Source organism: Haematobia irritans, chromosome 5, assembly GCF_050003625.1.
Source record: "Haematobia irritans isolate KBUSLIRL chromosome 5, ASM5000362v1, whole genome shotgun sequence".
Classification (NCBI taxonomy): Eukaryota; Metazoa; Arthropoda; class Insecta; order Diptera; family Muscidae; genus Haematobia; species Haematobia irritans.
This window is the reverse complement of record NC_134401.1, coordinates 93,002,331-93,029,997: the sequence shown is the minus strand read 5'-3', so window position 1 is coordinate 93,029,997 and position 27,667 is coordinate 93,002,331. Positions and strand designations below refer to the sequence as shown.

Sequence of the window (27,667 nt, the reverse complement as noted above, 5' to 3'; positions counted from 1 at the left end):
ATTGTAAGGGTTGTAATGACACCAAGCAAATATGGCCCCATTTAAATTTAAACCGCACACTAGATATGCTAGTGTTCTCGAGACGCCAGATATCACTCCTGATATCTGCTATAACGGGTCGCTGCCTGATAGGCGATTTTGCAAAAACTGTTGGTGCGAAGTATAATGACTAGTGTATGAGCTGTCATGATGCGGAGGAAAAGGAATCAATAAAACACCTCTTGAGTGAGTGTCCTGCATTTTGTGTAAGGCGTAAGCAAATTTTAGGGGCATATAGCTTCAGATTACTGGCGGACCTGGAAATCGTTAACTTAAGCAGTCTGCTAATGTTTTTGGAACAATCTGGTTGGTTCAACAGAAGAAAATAATCGAGAAGGTTCAGCGGTTAAAACTAGAAGTGCCCATATGTAATAGGTACTTTTAGTTAATGTGGTATCACAATGGATTGAATAGTCTAAGTGAGCGTGAATCTTAATCGGGCTGCCACTTTAACCTAACCTAACCTAACCTAAGTATGAAATAGTGGGGCCATATGCAAGAACGAATCGGTACTAAATTTTAGCACAATTTGCCGGAATTTTTAATCGATCTTTATGTTAATTGGTGCAATATAGTTTTTTTTTGCACCATTACGGTCATGCTTCATATTTGGGGGAAATGTTTAATTTCCAATTTTGAGGAGTTAATTCAAATGAAATAATTCCCAAATTTTTCATAATGAAATAATTCCCTAATATTATGGTTCTAGACATATTCACGCAGAATGCAAGGGGATACATCGTCCGATGATGAAGAGACTAACGACGTTAACGTGTATCCAAACTGGGTTAATGAGTATGTAGTGTGTAGGGATAAGACTCCTAATGTCGTGGTTTTGCCTTGCGGATATTTAAAATTTTATAGTGAATGTCAAATGAAAAGAGATTGGTCAGATATGGTTGTCCATATTTCCATAAATTTTTTATTATTGTTTTTACGAAATAAGCCCTCAAAATATTGGGGATATATTTCATTTTGTTCTTAGGGATTTATTTCATATTTTGGAGTATAATTTCATAAAATATTTTTGGGATTTTTGGGGACTTATTTCATGGAGCCCTTGCATATAAATGGTCCTGGGTTAAATGCGTGTTTCGACAGATTAACAAACAGTGGTGGTTTATCCCCTCTCGGTAATACATTTCAGAGTGCATTAAAGCTTATCTAAGTTGTGAAACGCCGTTTGGGTTCGGCTATAAAGGGTGATACGGTCAAAATTTGGTCAAGGGAAACGCGTGTAAATCGGTGAAATCGTTTATTTAAAAAATCAAATTAAATTTCTTTTTCAAGTTCAATTAGTATAAAATTCAGGGAAAATATTCAGTTAGGCTTTCGCTTTTCCAAATCCGAATTGCCGGGCCTCACGCTTGACACCTGCCATCAGATTTTGTACAGCCACCTTGTCCACTTTCTTCGCCGCAGAAAGCCAGTTTGCCTTGAACTGCTGCTCGTCCTTGGCAGTTTTTTTTGGTCTTTTTTAGGTTCCGCTTGACAATATCCCAATATTTCTCAATTGGGCGGAGCTCTGGCGTGTTGGGAGGGTTCTTGTCCTTGGGAACCACCTGCACGTTGTTGGCGGCGTACCACTCCATGGCCTTTTTACCGTAATGGGAAGATGCCAAATCCGGCCAAAACAGTACCGAACAACCGTGTTTCTTCAGGAAAGGCAGCATACGTTTATTCAAACACTCTTTCACGTAAATTTCTTGGTTGACAGTCCCGGAAGCTATGAAAATGCTGTTTTCAAGCCACAGGTACAGGTGGCTTGCCAAACCAGATATTTCTTTGCGAACTTTGAAAGTTTTATGTGCTTGAAAATATCTGCTACCTTTCCCCTTCCTTTTGCCGTATAAAACTCCTGTCCCGGAAGCTGCTTGTAGTCGGCTTTGGCGTAGGTTTCGTCGTCCATTACCACGCAGTCAAACTTCGTCAGCATCGTCGTGTACAGCCTCCGGGATCGCGCTTTGGCCGTCGTATTTTGTTTATCATCGCGATTTGGAGTCACTACCTTCTTGTAAGTCGATAGTCCGGCTCGTTTTTTGGCTCGATGCACGGTTGTAGACGATACACAGCTTATTTGCGGCATCTCGGAGAGAGAGGTTAGGGTTTCGCTTGAAACTACCGGCAACTCTCTTTGTCGTCTCAGCGGCTTCCGGTTTTCGATTACCCCCCGATCCAGACTTCCTGGCTGTCGACAAACGTTCCCCAAACACTTTAATTACATTTGTAACGGTTGATTTGCAACTTTTAGCGATTTTGCCAGCTTTGCGTGCGAGTAGCTCGGATTTTCGCGATGCACGAGCAAAATTTTGATACGCTGCTCTTCTTGCTTGGACGGCATTTTGACAACTGAAGAGTGAATTCCAAAATCAAAATAGGAGCAACATTCTACACACACACACCTTCAAAATGAGGGGTGTTCAGGTTTTTTAAATGCAAAATTGAAAGAAATACGTCAAGTTTATATTGACCAAACTTTGACCGTATCACCCTTTAAAAAAGCTCTTTTGTGATTGACCAAAACATGGAATCGGACAGCACTTAGTGATAAGAGAGAAAGGTCACAATAAACGATATCCTGGAAAATTTCAATTTTCCTGATATAGCCTAATGCCATGCCAAAGAATTATAAGAAAAAAAATCAATTTACTATTAAGTAAAAACATAAAAATTATTTTTATTGTTGTATTATTATCTGATTTATATAAACTTTACATTTTGTTCTTGTTGTTGTTATGTTTTTAACACAGATACATATACACACACAAACATTTCTGTGTATATGTTATGCGATTTTTTAAGTAAATTCGTTACTTAAACTTAAGTATAGAAAAAAATCGATTTCTATAACTAAACAATTTCTAAATAATGGTGTTGCTAGTTTTGTTTATAAAAAAAAACTTATTTTAAAATTAACATTAAAACTAATTCATTTGTTTGTGTTGGGTATTTCTTTTTTTTACTTTTAACTCTCTCTCTCTCTCTCTCGCAATTGAAATAAAAAATAACTAAAATTTTTTAATGTTTTTTTTTTTAGTTCTTATATAACATTAAATGATGTTGTTGTTGTTGGTCGTGTATTATCTAAATTTATGGTTTTAGAAACTATGGCTAAATATTTATTTTATATTCATATATAAAGTAAACTGAGGTAGAATTCTTTCTTAAGATTATCTACAAATTGTTGTGGTTGTTTTTAATTTTTGCGACATTTGTTTCGTTTCACTTTTCTTTTGTGATTTATTACAATTTTGCTTTAACAAAGAAGATTTATTATACAAAATCATTTATAATTATTATTAAAAAAAAACTAATTGCGATATTTTTAAACCATTTAAAAAAATACTGTATTGGCACATGTTGTATGTTTAGAATTATTTGTTCATTTCGTTTGAAGCGAAATTTTGGGTAAACGATTTTTTCTTCATTTTAACGAAAAAAATGAAACTATTTTCTCAAAAGGAATGTGCTTATGCATGAAAGTATTTCTGTGATAACTTTAATACTAATATTGAAAATGTTTTTTGTTTAAAGAAACGAAGAAATTTAAAAGGAAATTTCTTGGGATTTTAGTAATGGTTTTTTTTTGGGGGGGAAGTAGGAAAAAAATATTTTACAATAAAACGAGCGCAGCTCTTTGTTTAGAGTAAAGAATATTAAATTAATAAACTGCCAAAAGATTAAAAACTAAACTAGAAAAAATGTATCATTTAAAATTAACATCAATTTTTTTATAACAAATATTTTTTTTACCATCCCAGCCATCTTAACTTGAAGCCCTAGGCCTATGGGCTTCAACAAAAAAAAAAAAATAATAATAATAAAACTTATACGAAACGGGATGGTACGGCTTTGTTCTAACAATCAAAAACATATGACTCTCCTAAATCGAGAATATTTTGTTCTTTCGAATCTGAAACGAATCAGTTATGTGCTTAAACGTTTACTGGCATATTCCTGGAGCTTTTGCAGGGCCAGTGTTTTATTGATCTCCACCAAATCACGACTGTATTTGGCTGCTTGCAATTGCACTTCGAGTATGCGCATGCGCATCATATGCTCCTTACTCTGCATATCCATAAAGGCCTTAAGTTCGGGGGAGCTCTCACTTTTAACTGATGTCGATGGGGCATTAGAAGTGGCTAAATTAAGGCAGCTGGAGGTGTTCTGTTGAGTATCGCTTAAATCCAAATCACCAGCCACAGAGCCTGAACCTCCAGTATTACTAACACTGGATGTACGGGGTCTTTTCACAGGGGGCATTTGATCCTCGGCATCGGATTGCTGTTGATGTTGTTGGGCGGCTTGTTGGTGATGTTGTTGCTGTTGTTGCTGATGATGAGCAGCGAAATTATTTTGTAAGGCGGCCGCCGCTGCAGCAGCTGCCGATGGAAATTGTCCTGTGCGCAGAGCATTTAAGGCCTCCAATGTAGCCGAAATGTTATTCATATTGAATCCTGGCTGGAATCCACTTAAGTCACTACCTCCTTGGGCGGCCATAAATGCGGCTGGTCCGGCCACACCACTATGGTCACCGCCATTCGTGGACAAATTTGTGGGACTATGTAGGCCAGAGTGATCCAAATCATGATGCATTTGTGATGAAGACTGTGATGGTTGTTGGTGCTGTTGTTGTTGTGGTGATGTGGCATTGAGACGATCACCATTTTGCATCATATATGAGGAGGATTCATTGAGGGTCTCATCTTTAATGTCTATATCACACAAGTCCTGAGGTGGTGTACGACTGCTGCTTTTTTGAGAAAAGAAATGAGAAAAAAAAATGGAAAATTAAAACATGTTAGGAAAAGCTATGCTGGAGCGGATACGACTATATATGATACCTTAAAGCAAACAGAGTATATGGTACCTTTGCCAAAATTAATGGCGAGATTTGAATACTAAAGTTTAAAAATTAGGGCGAAAGATCATAATTACGAAAAATATACGGGACCACTATGTGCCACACATGCCAAAAATAATCTACCAAAATTTGAAAAAATTTTACCACAAATCTACCAAATTTAAAAAAAAAAAACTAATTTTGAAGTTTTTGTTTTTATTAAATTTTTGTGGCTGGTATGAAGAAAATATTTTTTTTTTTCAAATGAATCTATGATCCTTCCTATTAGCAAAGATTTTTTTGGGTGTATAAAATTGTAAATGTGTCGAATTTTAAATGCTTTAACGGTTTCAGCTTGCACCAATAAGGGAAAGTTACTACTTCTACAAGAAGAGAGAAGTTACAAAACATGGACTTTAGTCGTATGAAATAAAACGAAAATTAGTTTTTTTTAAGAAATCGAGTTTTTAGAGAACTTTCGTCAAAATTCTATTTCTATAGAAAATTTTGTCAAAATTTTATTTCTATAGAAAATTTTGTCAACATTTTATTTCCATGGAAAGTTTTCTCAATATTTTATTTCTATAGAAAATTTTGTTAAAATTTTATTTCTATAGAAAATTTTGTTAAAGTTTTATTTCTATAGAAAACTTTGTCAAACTTTTATTTCTATAGAAAACTTTGTCAAAATGTTATTTCTATAGAAAATTTTGTCAAAATTTTATTTCCATAGAAAGTTTTGTCAATATATTTTCTATAGAAAATTTTGTAAAATTTTATTTCTACAGAAAATTTTGCCAAAATTTTATTTCCATGGAAAGTTTTGACAATATTTTATTTCTATAGAAAATTTTGTCAAAATTTTATTTCTATAGACGATTTTGTCAAAATTGTATTTCTATAGTAAATTTGTTAAAATTTTATTTCCATGGAAAGTTTTGTCAACATTCTATTTCTATAGAAAATTTTGTTAAAATTTTATTTCTATAGAAAATTTTGTCAAAATTTTATTTTTATAGAAAATTTTGTCAAAATTTTATTTTTATAGAAAATTTTATCAACATTTTATTTTTATAAAAAATTTTGTCAACATTTTATTTCTATAGAAAATTTTGTGAAAATTTTTCTTCTATGGAAAATTTTGTCAAAATGTTATTTCTATAGAAAATTTTGTCAAAATTTTATTTCTATAGAAAATTTTGTCAAAATTTTATTTCTATAGAAAATTTTGTCAAAATTTTATTTCTATAGAAAATATTGTCAAAATTTTATTTCTATAGAAAAAATTGTCAAAATTTTATTTCTATTGAAAATTTTGTCAAAATTTTACTTCCATGGAAAATTTTGTCAATATTTTATTTCTATAGAAAATTTTGTTAAAATTTTATTTCTATAGAACATTTTGTAATTTTATTTCTATAGAAAATTTTGTCATTTTATTTCTATAGAAAATTTTGTCATTTTATTTGTATAGAAAATTTTGTCATTTTATTTCTATATAAAAATTTGTCAAAATTTTATTTCCATGGAAAGTTTTGTCAATATTTTATTTCTATAAAAAATTTTGTCAAAATTTTATTTCTATAGAAAATTTTGTCAAACTCTTATTTCTATAGAAAATTTTGTCATTTTATTTCTATAGTAAATTTTGTCAAAACTGTACTTCTATGAAAAATGTTGCCAACATTTTATTTCTATAGAAAATTTTGTCAACATTTTATTTCTATAGAAAATTTTGTGAAAATTTTATTTCCATGGAAAGTTTTGTCAATATTTTTTTTTCTGTAGAAAATTTTACAAAATTTTACTTCTATAGAAAATGTTGTCAAACTTTTTTTTCTATAGAAAATTTTGTAAAATTTTGTTTCTATAGAAAGTTTTGTCAATATTTTATATCTATAGAAAATCAAAATTTTATTTCTATGGAAAACTTTGTCATAATTTTATTTCTATATAAAATTTTGTCAACATTTTATTTCTATAGAAAATTTTGTCAAAATTTTATGTCTATAGAAAATGTTGTCAACATTTTATTTCTAATAAAATTTTGTAAAAATTTTATTTCTAATAAAATTTTGTCAAAATTTTATTTCTATAGAAAATTTTGTCAAACTTTTATTTCTATAGAAAATTTTGTCATTTTATGTCTATAGAAAATTTTTTGAAAATTTTACTTCTTTGGAAAATTTTGTCAAAATTTTATTTCTATAGAAAATTTTGTCAATCTATAAAAAATGTTGTTAAAATTTTATTTCTATAGAAAATTTGTAAAAATTTTATTTCTATAGAAAATTTGTCAAAATTTTATTTCCATGGAAAGTTTTGTTAATATTTTATTTCTATAGAAAATTTTGTCAAAATTTTATTTCTATAGAAAATTTTGTCAAAATTTTATTTCTATAGAAAATTTTGTCAACATTGTATTTCCACGGAAAGTTTTTTCATTATTTTTTTCTATAGAAAATTTTATAAAATTTTATTTCTATAAAAATGTTGTCAAAATTTTATTTCTATAGAAAATTTTGTCAAAATTTTATTTCTATAGAAAATTTTGTCAAAATTTTATTTCTATAGAAAATTTTGTCAAAATTTTATTTTTATAGAAAATTTGTCAAAATTTTATTTCCATGGAAAGTTCCATGTTTCACTCTTTCTCATAAAGACGATTTAATTTGTTATTTTTTCATAATTTTTTATATAAGACTGTTAATAAATTTCTTGCAAATTAGTCTTAAGAATAATTTTATGTCCATTTAATCAAATATCACACTTTTAAATTCAGAATTAAGGGGAGTATTCCAATTATACATAACATACATGCGTTTAATTGTTACTTTTTTTATAAGAAAAAAGTGTGCCACCTTTTTGGTGCGAATGCCACTTTTTGTGCCACTTTTCAGAAATTCTCAAAGGAAACGCTGATCTTCATCGACATTATTTTTGATTCATATTTCTGTTAACTTGAAGAAAAACCCAATAAAATTATTGGTCTTGTGGACATACTATTTGTGAAAATCGAGAGCTATCCCACATACCCTAGTTGCTTAGAGTATATATTTTTCTTCTCCTATCCTATCTCTTTATTGAAAACTTACTCATCCATATCATGATCCTCTTCATTGTTTTGCTCATCTTCACGATACTCAAAATCTTCCTCCAAGGCCAAAGGTATTTTTGAATAATCTATGCCATCCAGGGCTTCAGATTTGCAAGCCTTTTTGGCCTCTTGCATAAAATCCCAAACTTCAAAGGTAAATGGAGAGGGTTTTTTGCGATCAGCCACCTCTGGGCCGAAACGGCTTAAACGATTGTTATAGTCCAAAATTTCATTACGGGTACAGGCTGTAAGGATACCAAAAAAAAATATTAAAATAAACTTTCTCAAAGAGAGAGTGGGATCTCCAAATCATTACCTTTCATTCTCCTCCATTGTTCCTTTAAACGATTGCACGTTCTATCTGTGCCAAATTGATTGGAAAATTTCTGATGTATAATTTTCCATGCCTTATTTTTGACCGCTGTTAATCCTGCATCTAAACGTTTATTCTCTATTATTCGCATATCCTTGCGACACAAATCCAATAGGAATTTCTTTTCCTGATGATTCCAATTTTGGGTACGTTCACGTTTCTTGTACATATTCATGGTGGGACTATTTAAATATTGTTGCATTTCTAAAATGAAAGATAAGAAAGAAATTGTTGATGAAGGCACTTCTTATGCTTAAAGTTGTTCAAGAAAATTTATTTAAATAAAGTTGAAACAAAGTATTTTTAATACATGTTGTTTTTATTTTATGATGATGAGTCTGTACATTAAAAAACATGTATTAGGAAAAGTTTATTTCAAAAATTACTAATTTGAAACTAACTAGATTAAATAAAATAAATATTATTATTGTATTTTTAGACAAGTGGCTAGAAACACATAAAATTGGAATTTCATAAATATGTATTTATTCACTAATTGAAAATCTTACTATAAAAACACATTTAAAATCGTAAATATGTCAGTTTACGTCTAAATTGGAGCCATAGGTAAAACTTCATTTTCAGAAAGTAACACTGACAGATCTGTGTACAAAACCAAAATATATCAGATCAGGTTATTATCTCGCGAAAATCGGCTAATAATAGAAGCTTTCAAATGCTTAAGAATAATGTCGGGAGGTTGGTCTATGTAGCCTGTAGTATAACTTTCAACTAATGACAGTCGTCTTCAATCGAATTAATTGCGGTTCTTACCCAAGCGCAGTGTTGCCAGTATTTTCCAAGCTCTTATCGCCAAATTTGGACGCTTTTGTCCCCAAACATCCCCAAATTAATTTAAAATTCCTTAATAAATTTTTACAAGTTTTTATGAAAAAAAAAGAAATAAAAGAATCTCTGCTGTAGAAAATCCGTAATAATTTAAAAATTGAAAAGATAAAAAATTTTCTTCTTATTCACTGATAAGAAAGCATGCCCGGTTCCAAAGATTTTATCTTTACACTCCATAAGCCCTTTTTGGTGCATATAGAAAAGAAGAATTTCAAATAATCAATTATTCGAAACCCTATTTATTATACTAAACCTCATTTATTATACACAAAAATGTTTTTTTTGTTTTCATGACAGGGATTAATTTCGTAAGAGGATGTTAAAAAGACTTCCAGGTTATTACATTCTTTTTATTTGAAAAACACATAGTGGAAATCTCAAAAAGTGGAATACAAATTAGTTCAATTTGTGTACAATTCATTTTTTAATGAAATTAAAAACTAAATTTAGCTAAGAAACGATTAAATGTGGTTACATGTTTAATAAAAACAATTAACATTTTAATTAAAAAATATTTCCAAAATAAAAATATAAAAAATTCAGGGAAAAATGCAACTACACCCTCAAAAAAAATCGCTTCTTTAACATATGTTCCAAACATATTTTGCAGGAAGCACATATATTATTGCATACTGCCGAAACATTAATATGTTTGTTTTATGTGAACATATTATATGTTTGGAAGCATTTTGAGCCAAAAATATTATATGCTTGGAAGAATTTTTCCCAAACACGATTGTGCTCATTCCCTAACATACTCGTAATTTTCACTTCCACGAAATTTTTTAGTTATTGGCACCTTTTTCTGTAATACAAATAATGTTGAAGAAATTATTCACTTTTATAAATTTTTTAAATTTTACCTTTCGCCTGCACGGAGAATCGAACCGAGGACCATACAGTTTGTAAGCCAACACACTATCCACTGGGCTACGTAGCTGTCACCAGCAGATAAATATCGTTATAAGTTACATTTATATAGCATAGTTTGCAGCGCCCACGAGCCCATGCAAACATAATATTATTTAACAGAAACATACATTTGTTTGCCACGTGGAGCAGTGGTTAGCATGTCTGCCTTGCATGCAAAGGTTCGTGGGTTCAATCCCTGCTCCGACCGAACACCATTGGTTTTTTTTTAATTTACGCATTTATATTTATACTATATTAAATTTTTTTAAATGAAACTTCGAAATGTGTGTTATTAAAGATTTATAGTCAGTAACAGTGCTTGATATAAACGAAATTGACTGATTTTTTGATAAAATATTATTTTTTATTGCAAAAATAACATTTTTTTAATAAAAAACTGTTTTTGTACAAAACTTTAAAATTTGGAAGGAATTCAAAAACTAACAAAAGAACGTGGAGTCGAGTATAAACATACATACATAATTTTATAATATAAACATAAATTTATTTAGGAGTGAACAGTTTTTTACTTGCATTTAACACCATCTCTCTAAAATTCCTTTTATTTTTCTTTAATAATTCATTTTAAAGAAAATAAACTTTTTAAATTGTTTTAGCTGTAAAACTCGAACTTAATGCCCGCTTTTATATTTGATGGTGTCCGTCAACTCCTCGTGGACTACTTTTTAATAAAGAGGAACTAAAGTTTGTATTTTTACATTTTACTGTGTAATTTTTCACTATTTCCTCCTTATTTCATTTTACTGTCCCAACTCTAAAAAGAGTATAGTGCCCTTTCGTTATTTTTATGAAGACCCCTGATTTATTTTAACGAAAAATTGTGCCCATAATGCCAAAATGATAAACAAAACACATGTTCACACATGCATAAAATGCTGCTCTCAAGGCGAAAACATTGCAGTTTGTTTTTCAAATGTCTATTCTCTTGGTTCCGAATGTCTATTCTCTTTATTCAAATTAAATAATATTTAGACTTAAGCATATCAAAATTTTTAGCCTTATCATAAAACAGTTTTCCGAAACAACATACAAGCGGTTTCACAGAAATTGTTCTTTTTTCATTCTCTCGCTTTGTTATGTTGATATCTTTCGTCAACCCTCCCGGTTTCCATCTCTATTTCTTTCTCTATACTCTCTTTTTGTCGCTCTCTGAATAAAATATCACAACATATATATGTTTACTCGAAATTTGTTAATTTCTATATGTTTACATTCACACATATTATTTTTATGAAACATTCATGCCCCAAACATAATATATTCTAACATATTAACATAGATGTCCCAAACATTTAGTGTTAGTTTAGGAACATTACATGTTCGCACTTAAATATATTGTGGTTTAAAATCGTGCCCGAAACACATTTTGTTTATATCGGAACATATGAAAAACATATTTTTCTAACAGTGTATAATTATAATCAGACAATCCATAAAAAGTATACACTTTTATAAGATTCAAAAAAAAAATAAATAAAATAAATAAAAAGGTAAAAATAATTATAAATGAATAAGTAATTAATAGCCTCAATAAAGTTAGAATGCGTCCGATGATTGAAGAGCTGAAATTTCTCTTTGAAATCAAAAACTCGAATAGTCTGCGGCAAACAGAAAAAAAATCAATCCTTCCATCAACGCACGGATTGACGCATGGTGTGTAATTCAACCTTAAGAGATTTAATTCAGTTTTGTGACCAAAATCATTTAAAATTTAAAAATTTAAAATTAATTGAAAATTCCAAAAAAAACAAATAAGTTTTTAATCAACTGTAGTTTTAATTTCTAATTAAATCTTATTGCGATTAAAATTAATTAAATTTTTAATTGAATAAATTCAATGCATTTTTATACCCTCCAGCATAGGATGGGGGTATATTAACTTTGTCATTCCGTTTGCAACATATCGAAATATTGCTCTAAGACCCCATAAGGCATATATGTTCTGAGTCGTAGTAAAATTCTGAGTCGTTCTAGCCACGTCCTTTCGCCTGTTGAAATCACGCGAACTTCCGAACGAAACAAGCTATCGACTTGAAACTTGGCACAAGTAGTTGTTATTTATGTAGCTCGGATGGTATTGTAAATGGGTTATATCGGATCACTTTTACCTATAGCCCCATATAAACCGGCCCACAGATTTGGTTTGCGGAGCCTCTTAAAGAAGCAAGGATCATCCGATCCGGTTGAAATTTGGTATGTGGTGTTAGTATATAGTCTCTAACAACCATGCAAAAATTTATTCATATCAGTCCATAGTTATATAGTCCCTATATAAACCGATACCCAGATTTGACTTCCGGAGACTCTGGACGAGAAAAATTCATCCGATCCGGTTAAAATTTGGTACTTGGTGTTAGTATATAGTCTCTAACAACCATGCCAAACTTGGTCCATATCGGTCTATAGTTATATATAGCACCGAGATAAACCGATCCCCAACCGCACAAAAATTCATACGGGTTCTAATTATTTGTAAAATTCCCTATATATAGCGGTCAAGAACTTAATTATATACGTATTTGTCTAATATATACCACGTATGGACTAACATTGAATTTAGAAGACGATAAGACGTTAAGAAGTTTTAAAATACTTAGGCATCGGTAAGTATTACCACAACCCTAGTATTTCTATTGTGGATGACAGTTTCTACGCAATTCATGGTGGAGGGTACATAAGATTCGGCCTGGCCGAACTTACGGCCGTATATACTTGTTTATTTCTAATTAATTCTGTGATTGATAGTATCACTCTCGTGAATGATACTACTGAAACAATTAATTGATCCAATTAATTTTTTAATTGAAATTATTTCAATTATAAAAATGATAGTATCAATTAATTAGAAATACAAATTATGATTGATTAAACTTTTAATAAATTCATCGGCTCTTTTAATACATTTTTGAACTGATTCAATTAAAAATTTAATTAATACTGATGGCAAAACTCAATTAAATTTTTAATTGAGACATCAATTACTTATTTTTTTTTCACCTTCCATTTCAATAAATATTTCGACTAATTCAATTAAAAAGTGTGTTTTTCGATTATAGCAATTTTTCCTCAAAATTTAATGATCCAATATAGTAGTGCATGCGTATATAGACAAGAATTATTTCTGAACAAGATTTTCAATTATATTTTTGATTTGAGTCTTTTATATGCATAATTAAAATGTTAATAAGGGAAATTTATAATTAAAAACGTAAACATTTTCAAAACTTACTTATTTTTTTCAAGTTAATTATAGCAGTTAATTTTTATCGTATTTCGGTTATATTTTTTCTAAAATTTTATATCTTTATTTATTTATTTATTACATTTACAATAAGATTATAAATATAATTGTAAGCTTTGACTGCTAGGGTCTTAAACTTGAAATTTATATCTTATTGCAGCCGTTAAAAATAAATTTTCTCTTATCTTCATTTATAAGATAATTGACACATTTGAACTTACCTCCTTTAATATCAACTCCTTCCAATATACTATGATTTGTATTTTGCCAATTGGCGGCCAGTTTCATGAATGCCTCCAAATCGGTGGCCGAATATTGTTTATTAACCTGGAAATAATCACAAAGAAATTGCAAAAAATTAATCATCTGTAAAAATTCCAAAAAGAAATGTGCTATACGTAAATATGAGTAAATATAATACTTATGCATTAAACAATAACAATAAATAAACAAAAGACAAATAAATTAAATAAAATGAAATGAAAAAGAATATACAATTGGTTTTCATTGTAATTAATAAGCCTTGCTTTTTTTTGTTATTGTTTTTGTTTGTTTATACACATTCAATGATATCGAATATTGTTAATGTGTACAGGGTGGAGAGGTGGAGAGACAGGGAGCAAATAGCAATTATTTTAAAATTCAAAAAGTGTTTCGAGAAGAGGATAAAATGTGATGGCTACATATGAAATAAAATAAAGATTTGTTAAAATGTTGATTTCATGAATATTACGAATTCCTTAAAATATGTACACTGGCAGAAATATTTTTAGATTTTTAAAGATTTTGTTTTATTCTCTTATTTGTATACCCTCCACCATAGGATGGGGGGCATATTAACTTTATCATTCCGTTTTTAACACATCGAAATATTGCTCTAAGACCCCATAAAGTATATATATTCTGGGTCGTGGTGAAATTCTGAGTCGACCTAAGCATGCCCGTCCGTCCGTCCGTCTGTTGAAATCACGCTAACGAAACGAACGAAACAAGCTATCGCCTTGAAACTTGGCACAAGTAGTTGTTATTGATGTAGGTCGGATGGTATAGCAAATGGGCCATATCGGTTCACTTTTACGTATAGCCCCCATATAAACGGACCACCAGATTTGGCTTGTGGAACCACTAAGAGAAGCATATTTCATCCAATCCGGCTGAAATTTGGTACATGGTTTTGCTATATGGTCTCTAACAACCATGCAAAAATTGGTCCACATCGGGCCATAATTATATATAGCCCCCATATACACCGATCCCCAGATTTTGATTGCGGAGCTTTAAAGAGAAGCAAATTTCATCCGATCCGGCTGAAATTTGGTACATGATGTTGGTATATGGTTTCTAACAACCATGAAAAAATGGTCCACATCGGTCCATAATTATATATAGCCCTTATATAACCCATCCCCAGATTTGAACTCCGAAGCCTCTTGGAGGAGCAAAATTCATCCGATCCGGTTGAAATTTGGTACGTGGTGTTAGTATATGATCTCCAACAGCCATGCAAAAATTGATCCTCATCGGTTCATAATTATATATAGCTCCCATATAAACCGATTCCCAGATTTGACTTGCGGAGCCTCTAAGAGAAGCAAATTTCATCCGATCCAGTTGACACTTAGTACGTGGTGTTAGGATATGGTCTCTAACAACCATGCCAGAATTGGCCTATATCGGTCCATAATTATATATATAGCCCTTATATAACCGATCCCCAGATTTGAACTCCGAAGCCTCTAAGAGAAGCAAATTTCATTCGATCCGGTTGAAATTTGGTACGTGGTGTAAGTAATGGTCTCCAACAACCATGGAAAAATTGATCCATATCGGTTCATAAATATATATAAGTCCCATATACACCGATCCCCATATTTGACTTCTGGAGCCTCTAAGAGAAGCAAATTTCATCCGATCCAGTTGTAATTTAGTACGTGGTGTTAGTATATGGTCTCTAACAACCATGAAAAAAATGGTCCACATCGGTCCATAATTATATATAGCCCCCATATACACCGATCCCCAGATTTGACCTCCGGAGCCTCTTGAAGGAGCAAAATTCATTTGGTACATTTCGCAGTGTATGGCCGATAACAACCATACCAAATTATATATAGCCCCCAAATAAACCGATCCCCAATCACAGAAAAATCACGATTGCCAATCGAGCCAAAAATAATCTACCAACATTTTATTGCCATAGAAAATTTTGTCAAAATTTTATATTTCTATAGAAAATTTTGTCAAAATTTTATTTCTATAGAAAATTTTGTCAACATTTTATGTCTTTTGGAAATTTTGTCAAAATGTAATTTCTATACAAAATTTTGTCAAAAATGTATTTCTATACAAAATTTTGTCAAAAATGTATTTCTATAGAAAATTTTGTCAAAATTTTAGTTCTATAGAAAATTTTGTCAGAATTTTATTTCTGTAAAAATATCTTTATGAAGCATTTCATAGTTGAAGAGGAATATTTTGCAAAATCTTCTAAAACATCAAGTATTCTACCAATCTACCAAACAGTAAAAATTTGCCATTTTTGATAGACTGGTGTTCATAATTGTATATAGCCCCCATATAAAGCGACCCCGATATTTCAATTCTGGCTCTATAATTACCGCACAAAAGTTCATATCGTTTCGTAATTATTACATCCCTATATATATACCGGTCAAGAACTGAATATATACGTATCGACCTTTCATTTGTCTACTATATATTCCGCATGGACTAACTTGCAATTTAGAAGATGATGTTAAGAAGTTTTGAGATGCCCTGCCATAGGCCGCAACCCAAGTAAATTAATTGTGGATGACCGTCTTTAGTAGAAGTTTCTATGCAATCCATGGTCGAGGGTACATAAGACTCGTCTTGGCCGAACTTACGGCCGTATATACTTGTTTTCTTTTTTTAATGAGATCATAGTAAATATAACAATCACTTTATCTCCATTTCATCGAAAATCAATCCTTGAACAGTTCATGGTAAACTACAGGGTTTACCTACTACAGAAAAATTTTCATTCCATATTTTCAGGCATAACAATTGTCCCCTTAATGACGCTATGGTTCAAGAATCGAGATTTCTGAAAACTAGTGCACCAAAATAGGAGTTAATTAAAAAGTGACACAACCTAGCAAACAGGTGGCACAAACATTTGGTATTTAGTGGCACAACACAAAAATTGTCAATGGCAAATATAAGAAATATAATCCGAACAATAAAATTATGTTGAATACCATTTCACAACTTTCAATAATAGCTGAAAGAGATTGCCAAAAATTTGCAGTGTATATTCATCTTCCACCCCATAAAATGTATGGCCAATTTCAACAATGTGAATAAATTGTTTATACCAAATGACTTTTCAAGTGTCACCTCCACTCTCGTATTGTTTTTAAATAATATAATAATGACACATAATATGTAAAATGTTTTAATTACCAATACTTTTTGTTTGAGTAATTAAAAAAATATTTTTCAAGAAAACAAGGGTCCATAAAATATTGGATTAAACAAGGCAATGAACTCTATAAGAATAATAAAAAAAAAAACAGAAAAAAGGATGTCCATAATAATGGTGATTTCAAACAAAATAAAAATATGTATCTAATTGGAGAGATAGAAAGGTTTTGTGAATCGATATGATTTTCAATTTTTTTTTCAAGTATCAGACATCAACAAAATGGCAGTTTTCAAATGGAGCTGTCAAAATGATTTTAAATTGGTTTCGTTCAATTTTTTTCCCCTTCTGAATTCTGAATATGGCATAGTGGTGTTGATGTTTATTGAGTGTGTAACTAACACTCCCTAATTAAGATCTTTGGTTCAATATCATTTTCGAAGAAAGAAAACACAAACAGGGTCGTCGTCCGCCATTATTAAAGTGGGATATAAATTTAAAATAACAAAAACAAAAATGCGAAATGCTCAATTCATTGTTAAACATCTTATGATTCCTATTAAATATGTGCAACCACGTTCTTTCTCCCCTCTGAAGGCATCTAATAAAATAATAAAAAGTATATATGCATTTAATTTCTCTCTCATAATAATGACATTAATTCCCTCCATTTATTTTCAACAAAATGTTCGTGTGAAATGTGTCGCGTTTTCAATGCACCCCCATCACTTTAAGGTAGCAGTTATTTTACAATATTTAAATCTTTACAAAAAGGTATTACTATTATTATTATTATTATTATTACTAATTCAAGTGCAAATGGCAATAACAATAATAAAATGTTTATGGGTATTTGTTGTTGTTTTTTTTTTTGTGAATTGTGACGATAATACCCTTAATTTCATAAAAATCACGTAGAATTCCATTGAGATTTTTAAATAGTTTTTTTCTGTGGAGAGCAATGACATAGGAAAACACTGGACATAAGGAAACAGGAAATAACAATTTGATATAGGGTCGATATAAAGACCAACTAAATATATTTAAATAATATCCATGTAATATGATATTAAGGGCATTAGTATTTATTTTAGTCAATTCTCGTAAATGTCTACTAACAAAATTATAGATTGATTGTATTCGTGTAGCACGTATGAAAGCAACTTTCAAACTGTCTATAAAGTCGGATCATTGTTGAAGAAAATGAATCGATTATAATTCGTAAAATTTTCCAGTTATTTGATTGTTTAAAGGCCAAGTACTTATGGGTCCTGGGAGCCACCGTGGTGCAATGGTTAGCATGCCCGCATACACAAGGTCGTGGGTTCGATTCCTGCTTCGACCGAACACCAAAAAGTTTTTCAGCGATGGATTATCTCACCTCAGTAATGCTGGTGACATTTCTGAGTGTTTCAAAGCTTCTCTAAGTGGTTTCACTGCAATGTGGAACGCCATTCGGACTCGGCTCGGAGGTTCCTTATCATTGAGCTTAACATAGAATCGGCAGCTCTCAGTGATAAGAGAGAAGTTCACCACTGTGGTATCACAATGGACTGAATGGTCTAAGTGAGCCTGAAATCTCGGGTTGCCCCTATACCTAACCTAACCTAACCTATGGGGTCCTCTTTCCATAGTTCGGTTTCCACCACAAAGAGACCATTATTTCCACTAACTTGTATTCTCAGTATTATTGGCGATATTTCTGAGGAGTTTTTTCTTCAAGTGACTTCAGTATGGCAAAAAAAAAAACAAAACTGGCAAAAATTCGGGCATTTGGGAATAGGTAAATATGTGTTGCGAAAATTTATTGGGACTGCAAGCTAGACAATGAAAAGTTTGAAAAACGAGTGCCGCAAACCTTGTTCCTTTGTCAAAGCTTTTTGTATTTTTTGTGAACTCTTCGTAAAATTGTCATCACCAAAGAAACTTATATAGTATTAATTTTTTGTTTTTACCATAAATAAAAACATTTTCATTCTAAAACCGTATTTTTCGCAATTAATTTCTGAAGAACCGATGCCTTTACGTCGCAAAGAATACCGCCGTATTTAATGATAAAAATATAATTTAGTACCTTTAGTACCTTTTGAAATTTTACAATTTTTTTTAATATATGCAAAATTAAATTATTTCCGTTTAGGTTCTACCCAAAAGATTATTGTACATCGTTTGGAAAGAATGTTTGCAACGAAATTTGCTTGCTTTCTTTAATCGAAGTTTCATTCAAAGAGTTTTTGTGTACATTGCACACTGGTCTATAAATAGACATGAGTGCTGATTGCTATAAAGCCATATACAGTGCCGGTCAATAAAATAGCACCAACTTCGAAAATATTTTTCATTCCATAAAACAAAATAAATTCTGTGCTTATTATTTAAGAGGATTTTTTTTTCTCAACATAGTAAACGGTTCTCTAGAAATGAACAGTCTTTCAGCAAGAAAATGATCCAGTAAAATATCAAAAAAGTGGTTCAACGACAATTCTGTCAATGTAATGGAGTGCCCTGCACTGTCTCCCGATTTGAACCCGATCGAAAATCTGTGGACAGACCTAACGAAGGGTGTATCTATAATAAAACCAACAAGCGTTGAAGGTCCCTGGGAGGCAGTACAGAAAATTTGGAGTTCCATCAAAGTGGAAAGATGTCAACACCTACACAAAATGAACTGAAATGCTATTATTTTGACTGGACTCCCTGTGCAAAATTTCAACTAAATTGGAGTTAAAAATTGGCCTCTGTGGTCATATGAGTGTAAATCGGGCGAACGATATATATGTGAGCTATATCTAAATCTGGACCGATTTCAACCAAATTTGGCAACCATAGTTACAATGCTAATTCTACTCCCTGTGCAAAATTTCAACTAAATCGGAGCAAAAAATTGGCCTCTGTGGTCATATGAGTGTAAATCGGGCGAAAGCTATATATGGGAGATATATCTAAATCTGAACCGATTTCAACCAACCTTGGCACGCATAGCTTCAATGCTAATTCTACTCCCTTTGCAAATTTTCAATTAAATCGGAGTAAAAGATTGGCCACTGTGGTCATATGAGTGTAAATCGGGCGAACGATATATATGAGAGCTATATCTAAATCTGAACAGATTTCAATAAAATTTGACACTCTTGACTACACTACTAATTGTACTCCTAGTGCAAAATTTCAACCAACTTGGGGTAAAACTCTGGATTCTGGGACCGTATTAGTCCATATCGGGCGAAAGATATATATGGGAGCTATATCTGAATTTGAACCGATTTCAATAAAATTTGGCACACTTGACTATAGTACTAATTGTTCTTCTTGTGCAAAATTTTAAGCAAATTAGGGTAAAACTCTGACTTCTGGGGCCATATATTTAAGTCCATATCGGGCGAAATATATATATATGGGAGCTATATCTAAATCTGAATCGATTTCTTCCAAAATCAAAAGGGTTCTATTCTGAGCCAAAACACATATTTGTGCCAAATTTGAAGTCGATTGGGCTAAAACTGTGACCTAGACTTTGATTACAAAAATGTGTTCACGGACAGACGGACATGGCTATATCGACTCAGGAGCCCACTCTAAGCATTTTTGCCAAAGACACCATGTGTCTATCACGTCTCCTTCTGGGTGTTGCAAACATATGCACTAACTTATAATACCCTGTTCCACAGTGTGGTGCAGGGTATAAAAATATATTCTTTTTTTTCAAACATACTTTTTTTTTAGCGCAAATGATTGTTTTTCTAAATTTCTCTTTGTGGTGATTTTTTGCAAGTGCCTGTGCCTCAAAGAATCCCATAAAAATAAAGTCCGATGTTTGTATCTCTTCTTTTTTCAGAGATATTCAATAATTTACTTTTGTTGAAGTTTCTACCGAATCTGACTTCTGAAATAATTTTTGTCTCGATCAATTAATTTCGTGATTGGAGGTAAACAATATTTTTTTGTGTGAATGACATACTTTCTGCAGTTTTTTGTCTTCTTAACCCATTGTGCATAATTTAAACATAACTAGAAATGAGGATACTAGTACACAAAAAAGTGAATCCACCAGGAAGGAAAATTTAAGTTAATTTTATAAAATTTAGAAGCATTAAAAAAAACATCTAAACAAAAATAAATTAATATTTTTTCGACAATTAAAAAAAAAAAATTGACAAAATTAATTTTTTTATTCACTTGAAAAAAAAATCGTTGTTGGAGTTCAAAATTGCAAAAATGTATTAAACACCATAAAATTAATTTTTTTCATTTATTAAAAAAATTCGTTTTTGAAGTTCAAAATTGCAAAAATGTATTTAACACCACACGATGTTCAAAATGGGCTTACTTGTGATTAAATTTTAACATTTTAAAAAATTCTGAAATTCTTAGTTAATTTAAGTAACGTATGCAAAAAATCATTAAAATCAAGGAAACTTTCTCAAAACATAATACTAATGCCATGAACTAAAACAGAGTTAAATTGGCTTTAGTGTGCTGGGGAGTTACCTTTGTTTGTATGTAAAATCGGGCACAATTCCATTGTTAAATTTTAATGGTTCAATTTAATTATTGCAAACAATTTGTTTTTGTGGAAATTATAGAAGCTCCTTTTTTTTAGTTTAGAAACAGTTGTTACACCCTCAAAAAAAATTGCTTCTGTAACATATACATTAACATTTTGCTTCAAACATATATATTTTCAGGACTGGTCCAAACCAAATATTGTTTGTATTGTTCAAACATATTATGTTTCACCTTAGGGCATACACTGGTAGTAAACACTTTAATGAAATTTTCTTTGTGTGGATATATTTTTAAGGCGCCAATTGGTTACTTCTATTATTTTACTTGCAGCTTACTCTCTAGGTCTCTCTTTCTAAACACATATATGTTTATAGGCTATTTCCAAAGTAATATATGTTTGCATCTAAGCATATTATATTTACAAAAATTTTATGTGCCAAATATAATATGTTCTATCATATTAACATATATGTCCCAAACATGTTATGCTAGTTTATGAATATTATATGCTTGCACTTAAAAATATTGTGTTAAAAAATTTGAGTTCCAAACATATAATTTATACACCCAAACATATGAAAAACAGTCTTTTTCGTCCGTGTACATAGTTGTGCCCTCAGTTCGTTTTTTTATACCCTCCACCATAGGATGGGGGGGTATATAAACTTTGTCATTCCGTTTGTAACACATCGAAATATTGCTATAAGACCCCATAAAGTATATATATTCTGGGTCGTGGTGAAATTCTGAGTCGATCTGAGCATGTCCGTCCGTCCGTCCGTCTGTTGAAATCACGCTAACTTCCGAACGAAACAAGCTATCGACTTGAAACTTGGCAAAAGTAGTTGCTATTGATGTAGGTCGGATGGTATTGCAAATGGGCCATATCGGTCCACTTTTACGTATAGCACCCATATAAACGGACCCCCAAATTTGGCTTGCGGTGCCTCTAAGAGAAGCAAATCTCATCCGATCCGGCTGAAATTTGGTACATGGTGTTACTATATGGTCTCTAACAACCATGCAAAAATTGGTCCACATCGGTCCATAATTATATATAGCCCCCCTTATAAACCGATCCCCCGATTTGGCTTGCAGAGCCTCTAAGAGAAGTAAATTTCATCCGATCCGGCTGAAATTTGGTACATGGTGTTAGTATATGGTATCTAACAACCATGCAAAAATTGGTTCACATCGGTCCATAATTATATATAGCCCCCATATAAACCGATCCCCCGATTTGGCTTGCAGAGCCTCTAAGATAAACAAATTTCATCCGATCCGGCTGAAATTTGGTACATGATGTTAGTATATGGTCTCTAATGACCAAGCAAAAATTGGTCCACATCGGTCCATAATTATATATAGCCCCCCATATAAACCGATTCCCCGATTTGGTTGCGGAGCCTCTAAAAGAAGTAAATTTCATCCGATCCGGCTGAAATTTGGTACATGGTGTTAGTATATAGTCTCTAACAACCATGCAAAAATTGGTCCACATCGGTCCATAATTATATATAGCCCCCATATAAAGCGATCCATCGATTTGGCTTGCAGAGCCTCTAAGAGAAACAAATTTCATCCGATCCGGCTGAAATTTGGTACATGATGTTAGTATATGGTCTCTAATGACCAAGCAAAAATTGGTCCATATCGGTCCATAATTATATATAGCCCCCATATAAACCGATCACCAGATTTGACCTCCGGAGCCTCTTGGAAGACCAAAATTCATCTGATTCAGTTGAAATTTGGTATGTGGTGTTAATATATGGCCTCAAATTCCCATGCAAAAATTGGTCGATATCGATCCATAATTATATATAGGCACCATATAAACCGATCCCCAGATTTGACCTCCGGACCACCTTGGAAGAGCAAAATTCTTCCCATTCGGTTGAAATTTGGTACATGATGTTAGTGTATGGTATCCAACAACCATGCAGGAATGGGTTCCTATCAGTCCATAATTATATATAGCTCCCATATAAACCGATCCCCAGATTTGATCTCCGGTGCCTTTTGGAGAAGCAAAATTCATCCGATCTGGTTGAAATTTGGTAAGTGGTTGTAGTGTATGATATTTAACAACCATGTGAGTTGAAATTTGTGGATGACAGTCTTTCGTAGAAGTTTCTACGCAATCCATGGTGGAGGGTACATAAGATTCGGCCTGGCCGAACTTACGGCCGTATATACTTGTTTTTTTTTTTTTTTTTAAATTAAAGATGAATTTCGCTTGTCTAAAATTTGGTTCAGGAGGAAAGAATTGTTTCTTTGGGTGTATAAGTCATAATTAGATTCCATCATTTCAACTACGCTTCTGCTGTAGTTACTTACTTATTTCCTATATATCTCAATGTGTTATAGATTTTTATTATTAGCAAATGCCATTAACTCAATGGTGTGATTTCTTATGAACAATTTAAATATGCATACATACATAATGTAAATATGTAGATTCAAATCATATTTCATTGGTTACGTTTTGGGCAACTTCACCCCACATTTAAATAGCAGTGCTCCCCTCTTACCCCACCCTCATAAAATATGTCTTCCCTCAGCCATTTATTTTTGTATATTACAAGTTTTAATTTTTATTTTTTGCTGCAATCAATATGATGTTAATTTCCTTGGAATACATCTACAAAACCATGGCTCAATATATATATATATAAAGGCAAAAAATAAAAACGGGAAAAACAAAGAATTACATTAAGCAATCAAAGTAATCATAATCACTTCACTAAAAATAAATTTGATTCTTAATTTTTTGTTTGGTTTCATTCTTCCATTTGAAGTGGAGTAATAGTAATAGATCTTTAACCAACAAATCAAAAACACACTTCAATACATATTTGTACAAGGGGCTGGCTATAAGTATTACCTCCCCCACCACATAACAATTCAAATACCATCTGGTGCTAAAGACAAACGGTCGATTCATATCTCTGATATTCATATGGGCAATGAACGGATGAACATATATTAGAAGAGGAGGAGAAGGAGAGTAGGAAAAATGTTTCATAGATTCGAATGGTATTTTTTCAATGTGCTCATGCACATAATAAAAATTGAGAAATTTTGAGGGAAGAATGTCACATCTCAATGAAATGCAATTTCTGATACAATATTAAAATTTTTTTTATATAATATATACATTTGGAAAATTTTATTATATTTAAAAATAAATTCAAAGATATTTTTAAATAAAAATAATTTACATTTTTATGAAATAAAATTCTATAAAAATTAATATTTGTCATTTAACATATTTGCTTTAGAATTAAATAAAACTAAATTAATTAATAATTAAATAAAAAAAATAATTAATTAATAACTAAATAAAACTGATAGCCTAAGTAGCTAATGCTACATTTTTCTCTATTATTCTTATATTTACTAAAAGTTTAATAAATAAATAAATAAATAAATAAAATTATTCCAAATAGACAAGCTTGTTCCTACATTAAATCATATGTTTTAGGGACAAAAAAAAAACGACCGTCTAGTAGAAAAGAAACTATTTTTTGGGGTGTATTTTGAAGCTTCATCGTCTATATTAAAATTAACAAGAATATGATATCATCTAAATTAAAGACGGGCCATTTGTATATTCAAATCATAACAGTATTAATGTCTTATTTTGTTAGTTGGAAACAAGAACAACGTATGAGAAGAATAACATATTAACTTTTAATTCTCTTTGTCAGCTGGAAATATACGAAAAACGAGAAGAAACAATATTGCAATATATTCTCACAGAAATGCTTATTCAAATTCCTTATAATTGAATGGGGTTAAAAATAGATTTCGAAAATTATTATTTCATTTTCACTATAAGGGAACAATAATCCCACAATATTTTCTTGAATCTTAAATTTATTTATTGTTGGGAAAATGTGTCATTATTTTTTTTTTTTGTTTTTTATAAAAATGGAATTTTTTCCATTTAAGATTTATTATGAAATTTTAATTGCTAATGAATATTTTGTATAAATATTTTGTTTGCACATTTATGATAATGGTTTTATTATTTAATGAAATGTGCTCTTAATTAATGTTGATGATTGCTTTTAAATGGAAATATGTTCATAGAATAACATACCAATGGAAATCTGCAATATAAGAACACATGATTCTTATAGATAGATGGAATCAAAATAGTCGAATTATCGATTTTTAAAAAAGTTCGATTAGTCCATTTTGGTATCTATAACAAGTCGATTATTCGATTTTGACCAACACCAAAAGGCAATAAGACTCAGTTTAAAAAAAATCAAAAGTCCACTTTTTGACTTTTTTGGACAAAAAATAGATTTCGACTTTTGTAATCCTATTGATTTTCGTCTTTCGGCCCTAATACAGTCTTGTGATCGCTTTACCAATCTACAAATAGTCACTGAGGATCACCCCCTGTGAATTTTTCATCTTTTCGAACGATTAGATCGTCATTCGTCAGGTTTTCGATAGTTCCTAGTAGCGGTATGCTTATTGGGGATTTTGATTTTTTGAAAATTTCAAATCGTCAAGTTTTGACTATTCGACTGTACCAAAAGTCGTCTTTACGACTTTTTGAAACACTTGATTTTCGACTTTTGCAATTAGTGAAAGTTAACTTTGTGTATCACGACTTTCGATTTTTTGGTGGATTTTCGGGATGATATGAGATAACTCACAATCCTCTTTCAATTCAAATTCGATTTTTAGTTAAAGTTCGATTAGTCGATTTTGCTCTTCATAACAACTTGATTAGTCAACCAACATCAAAAGTCGATTAGACTCGATTTTCAAAAAGTTCAAAAGTTGATTTTTTGACGACATTTTGGAACAAAAAGTTGCTTTCGATTTTGTAACACTATTGAATTGACAAGATTTGACCTCCGGAGCCTCTTAGAGATGCAAAATTCATCCGATTCCGTTGATATTTGGTACGTGATGTTAGTATATGGGAGCCACCGTGGTGCAATGGTTAGCATGCCCGCCTTGCATACACAAGGTCGTGGGTTCGAGTCCTGCTACGACCGAACACCAAAAAGTTTTTTAGCGGTGGATTATCCCACCTCAGTTATGCTGGTGACATTTCTGAGGGTTTCAAAGCTTCTCTAAGTGGTTTCACTGCAATGTGGAACGCCGGAAATTCGATTGTGGATGACAGTCTTTTCGTAGAAGTTTCTAAGCAATCCATGGTGAAGGGTACATAAGATTCGGCTTGGTCCAACGATTCTGTATGTCTCAAAGATTTTATGAACTAAATGCCAGTAACTAAACTTTTCAAAGAAAGTAAGAGCGAACTACAGCGTCCATATACTAGCACAATGTACCAATTTTCAACTGATTCGGATGAAATTTGCTCCTCCAAGAGGCTCCAAAAACAAATCTCGAAATCGGTTTATATGGGGGCTATATATGATTATGGACTGATATGGACCACTTTTGGCATGGTTGTTAAATATCATATACTACCACCACGTACCAAATTTCAACCAGATCGGATGAATTCTGCTTCTCCAAAAGGCACCAGAGGTCAAATCTGGGTATGGGTTTATATGGGGGCTATATATAATTATGGACTGATATGAACCAATTCCTGCATGGTTGTTGGATACCATATACTAACATCACGTACCAAATTTCAACCGAATCGGATGAATTTTGCTCTTCCACGGGGCTCCGGAGGTCAAATCTGGGGATCGGTTTATATGGGGGCTATATATAATTATGGACCGATTTCGACCAATTTTTGCATGGTAGTTAAAGATCATATACTAACACCATGTACCAAATTTCAACAGGATCGGATGAAATTTGCTTCTCTTAGTGGGTCTGCAAGGCAAATTTGGGGGTCCGTTTATATGGGGGCTATATATAATTATGGACCGATGTGGATCAATTAATTAAAACCACGTACCAAATTTCAACTGAATCAGATGAATTTTGGTCTTCCAAGAGGCTCAGTAGGTCAAATCTGGTGATCGGTTTATATGGGGGCTATATATAATTACACACCGATGTGGACCAATTTTTGCATGGGTGTTAAAGACCATATACTAACACCATGTACCAAATTTCAACAGGATCGGATGAAATTTGCTTCTCTTAGTGGTTCCGCAAGGCAAATTTGGGGGTCCGTTTATATGGGGGCTATATATAATTATGGACCGATGTGGACCACTTTTTGCATGGGAGTTTGAGGCCATATATTAACACCACGTACCAAATTTCAACTGAATCAGATGAATTTTGGTCTTCCAAGAGGCTCCGGTGGTCAAATCTGGTGATCGGTTTATATGGGGGCTATATATAATTATGCACCGAAATTTGCTTCTCTTAGTGGGTCCGCAAGGCAAATTTGAGGGTCCGTTTATATGGGGGCTATATAT

The 27,667-nt window shown here is 31.7% G+C and overlaps 1 protein-coding gene across 2 annotated transcripts in view; it reads right to left on the bottom strand.

The window, feature by feature from the left end:
• Positions 1-2,684: 2,684 nt before the first annotated feature.
• Positions 2,685-27,667, bottom strand: part of apt (apontic) — a 121,131-nt gene continuing 96,148 nt past the window's right edge. The window contains exons 2-5 of one of the 2 annotated variants that reach the window (XM_075310706.1): positions 13,597-13,702; positions 8,296-8,556; positions 7,978-8,224; positions 2,685-4,792 (exon numbers count right to left, since the gene is read on the bottom strand). In XM_075310706.1, coding sequence (XP_075166821.1) covers positions 3,967-4,792; positions 7,978-8,224; positions 8,296-8,556; positions 13,597-13,702 — 1,440 coding nt within the window. In that variant the 3' untranslated portion in view covers positions 2,685-3,966. The remainder of the gene's footprint in view (positions 4,793-7,977; positions 8,225-8,295; positions 8,557-13,596; positions 13,703-27,667) is intronic. The other variant, XM_075310707.1, reaches the window with a different exon arrangement.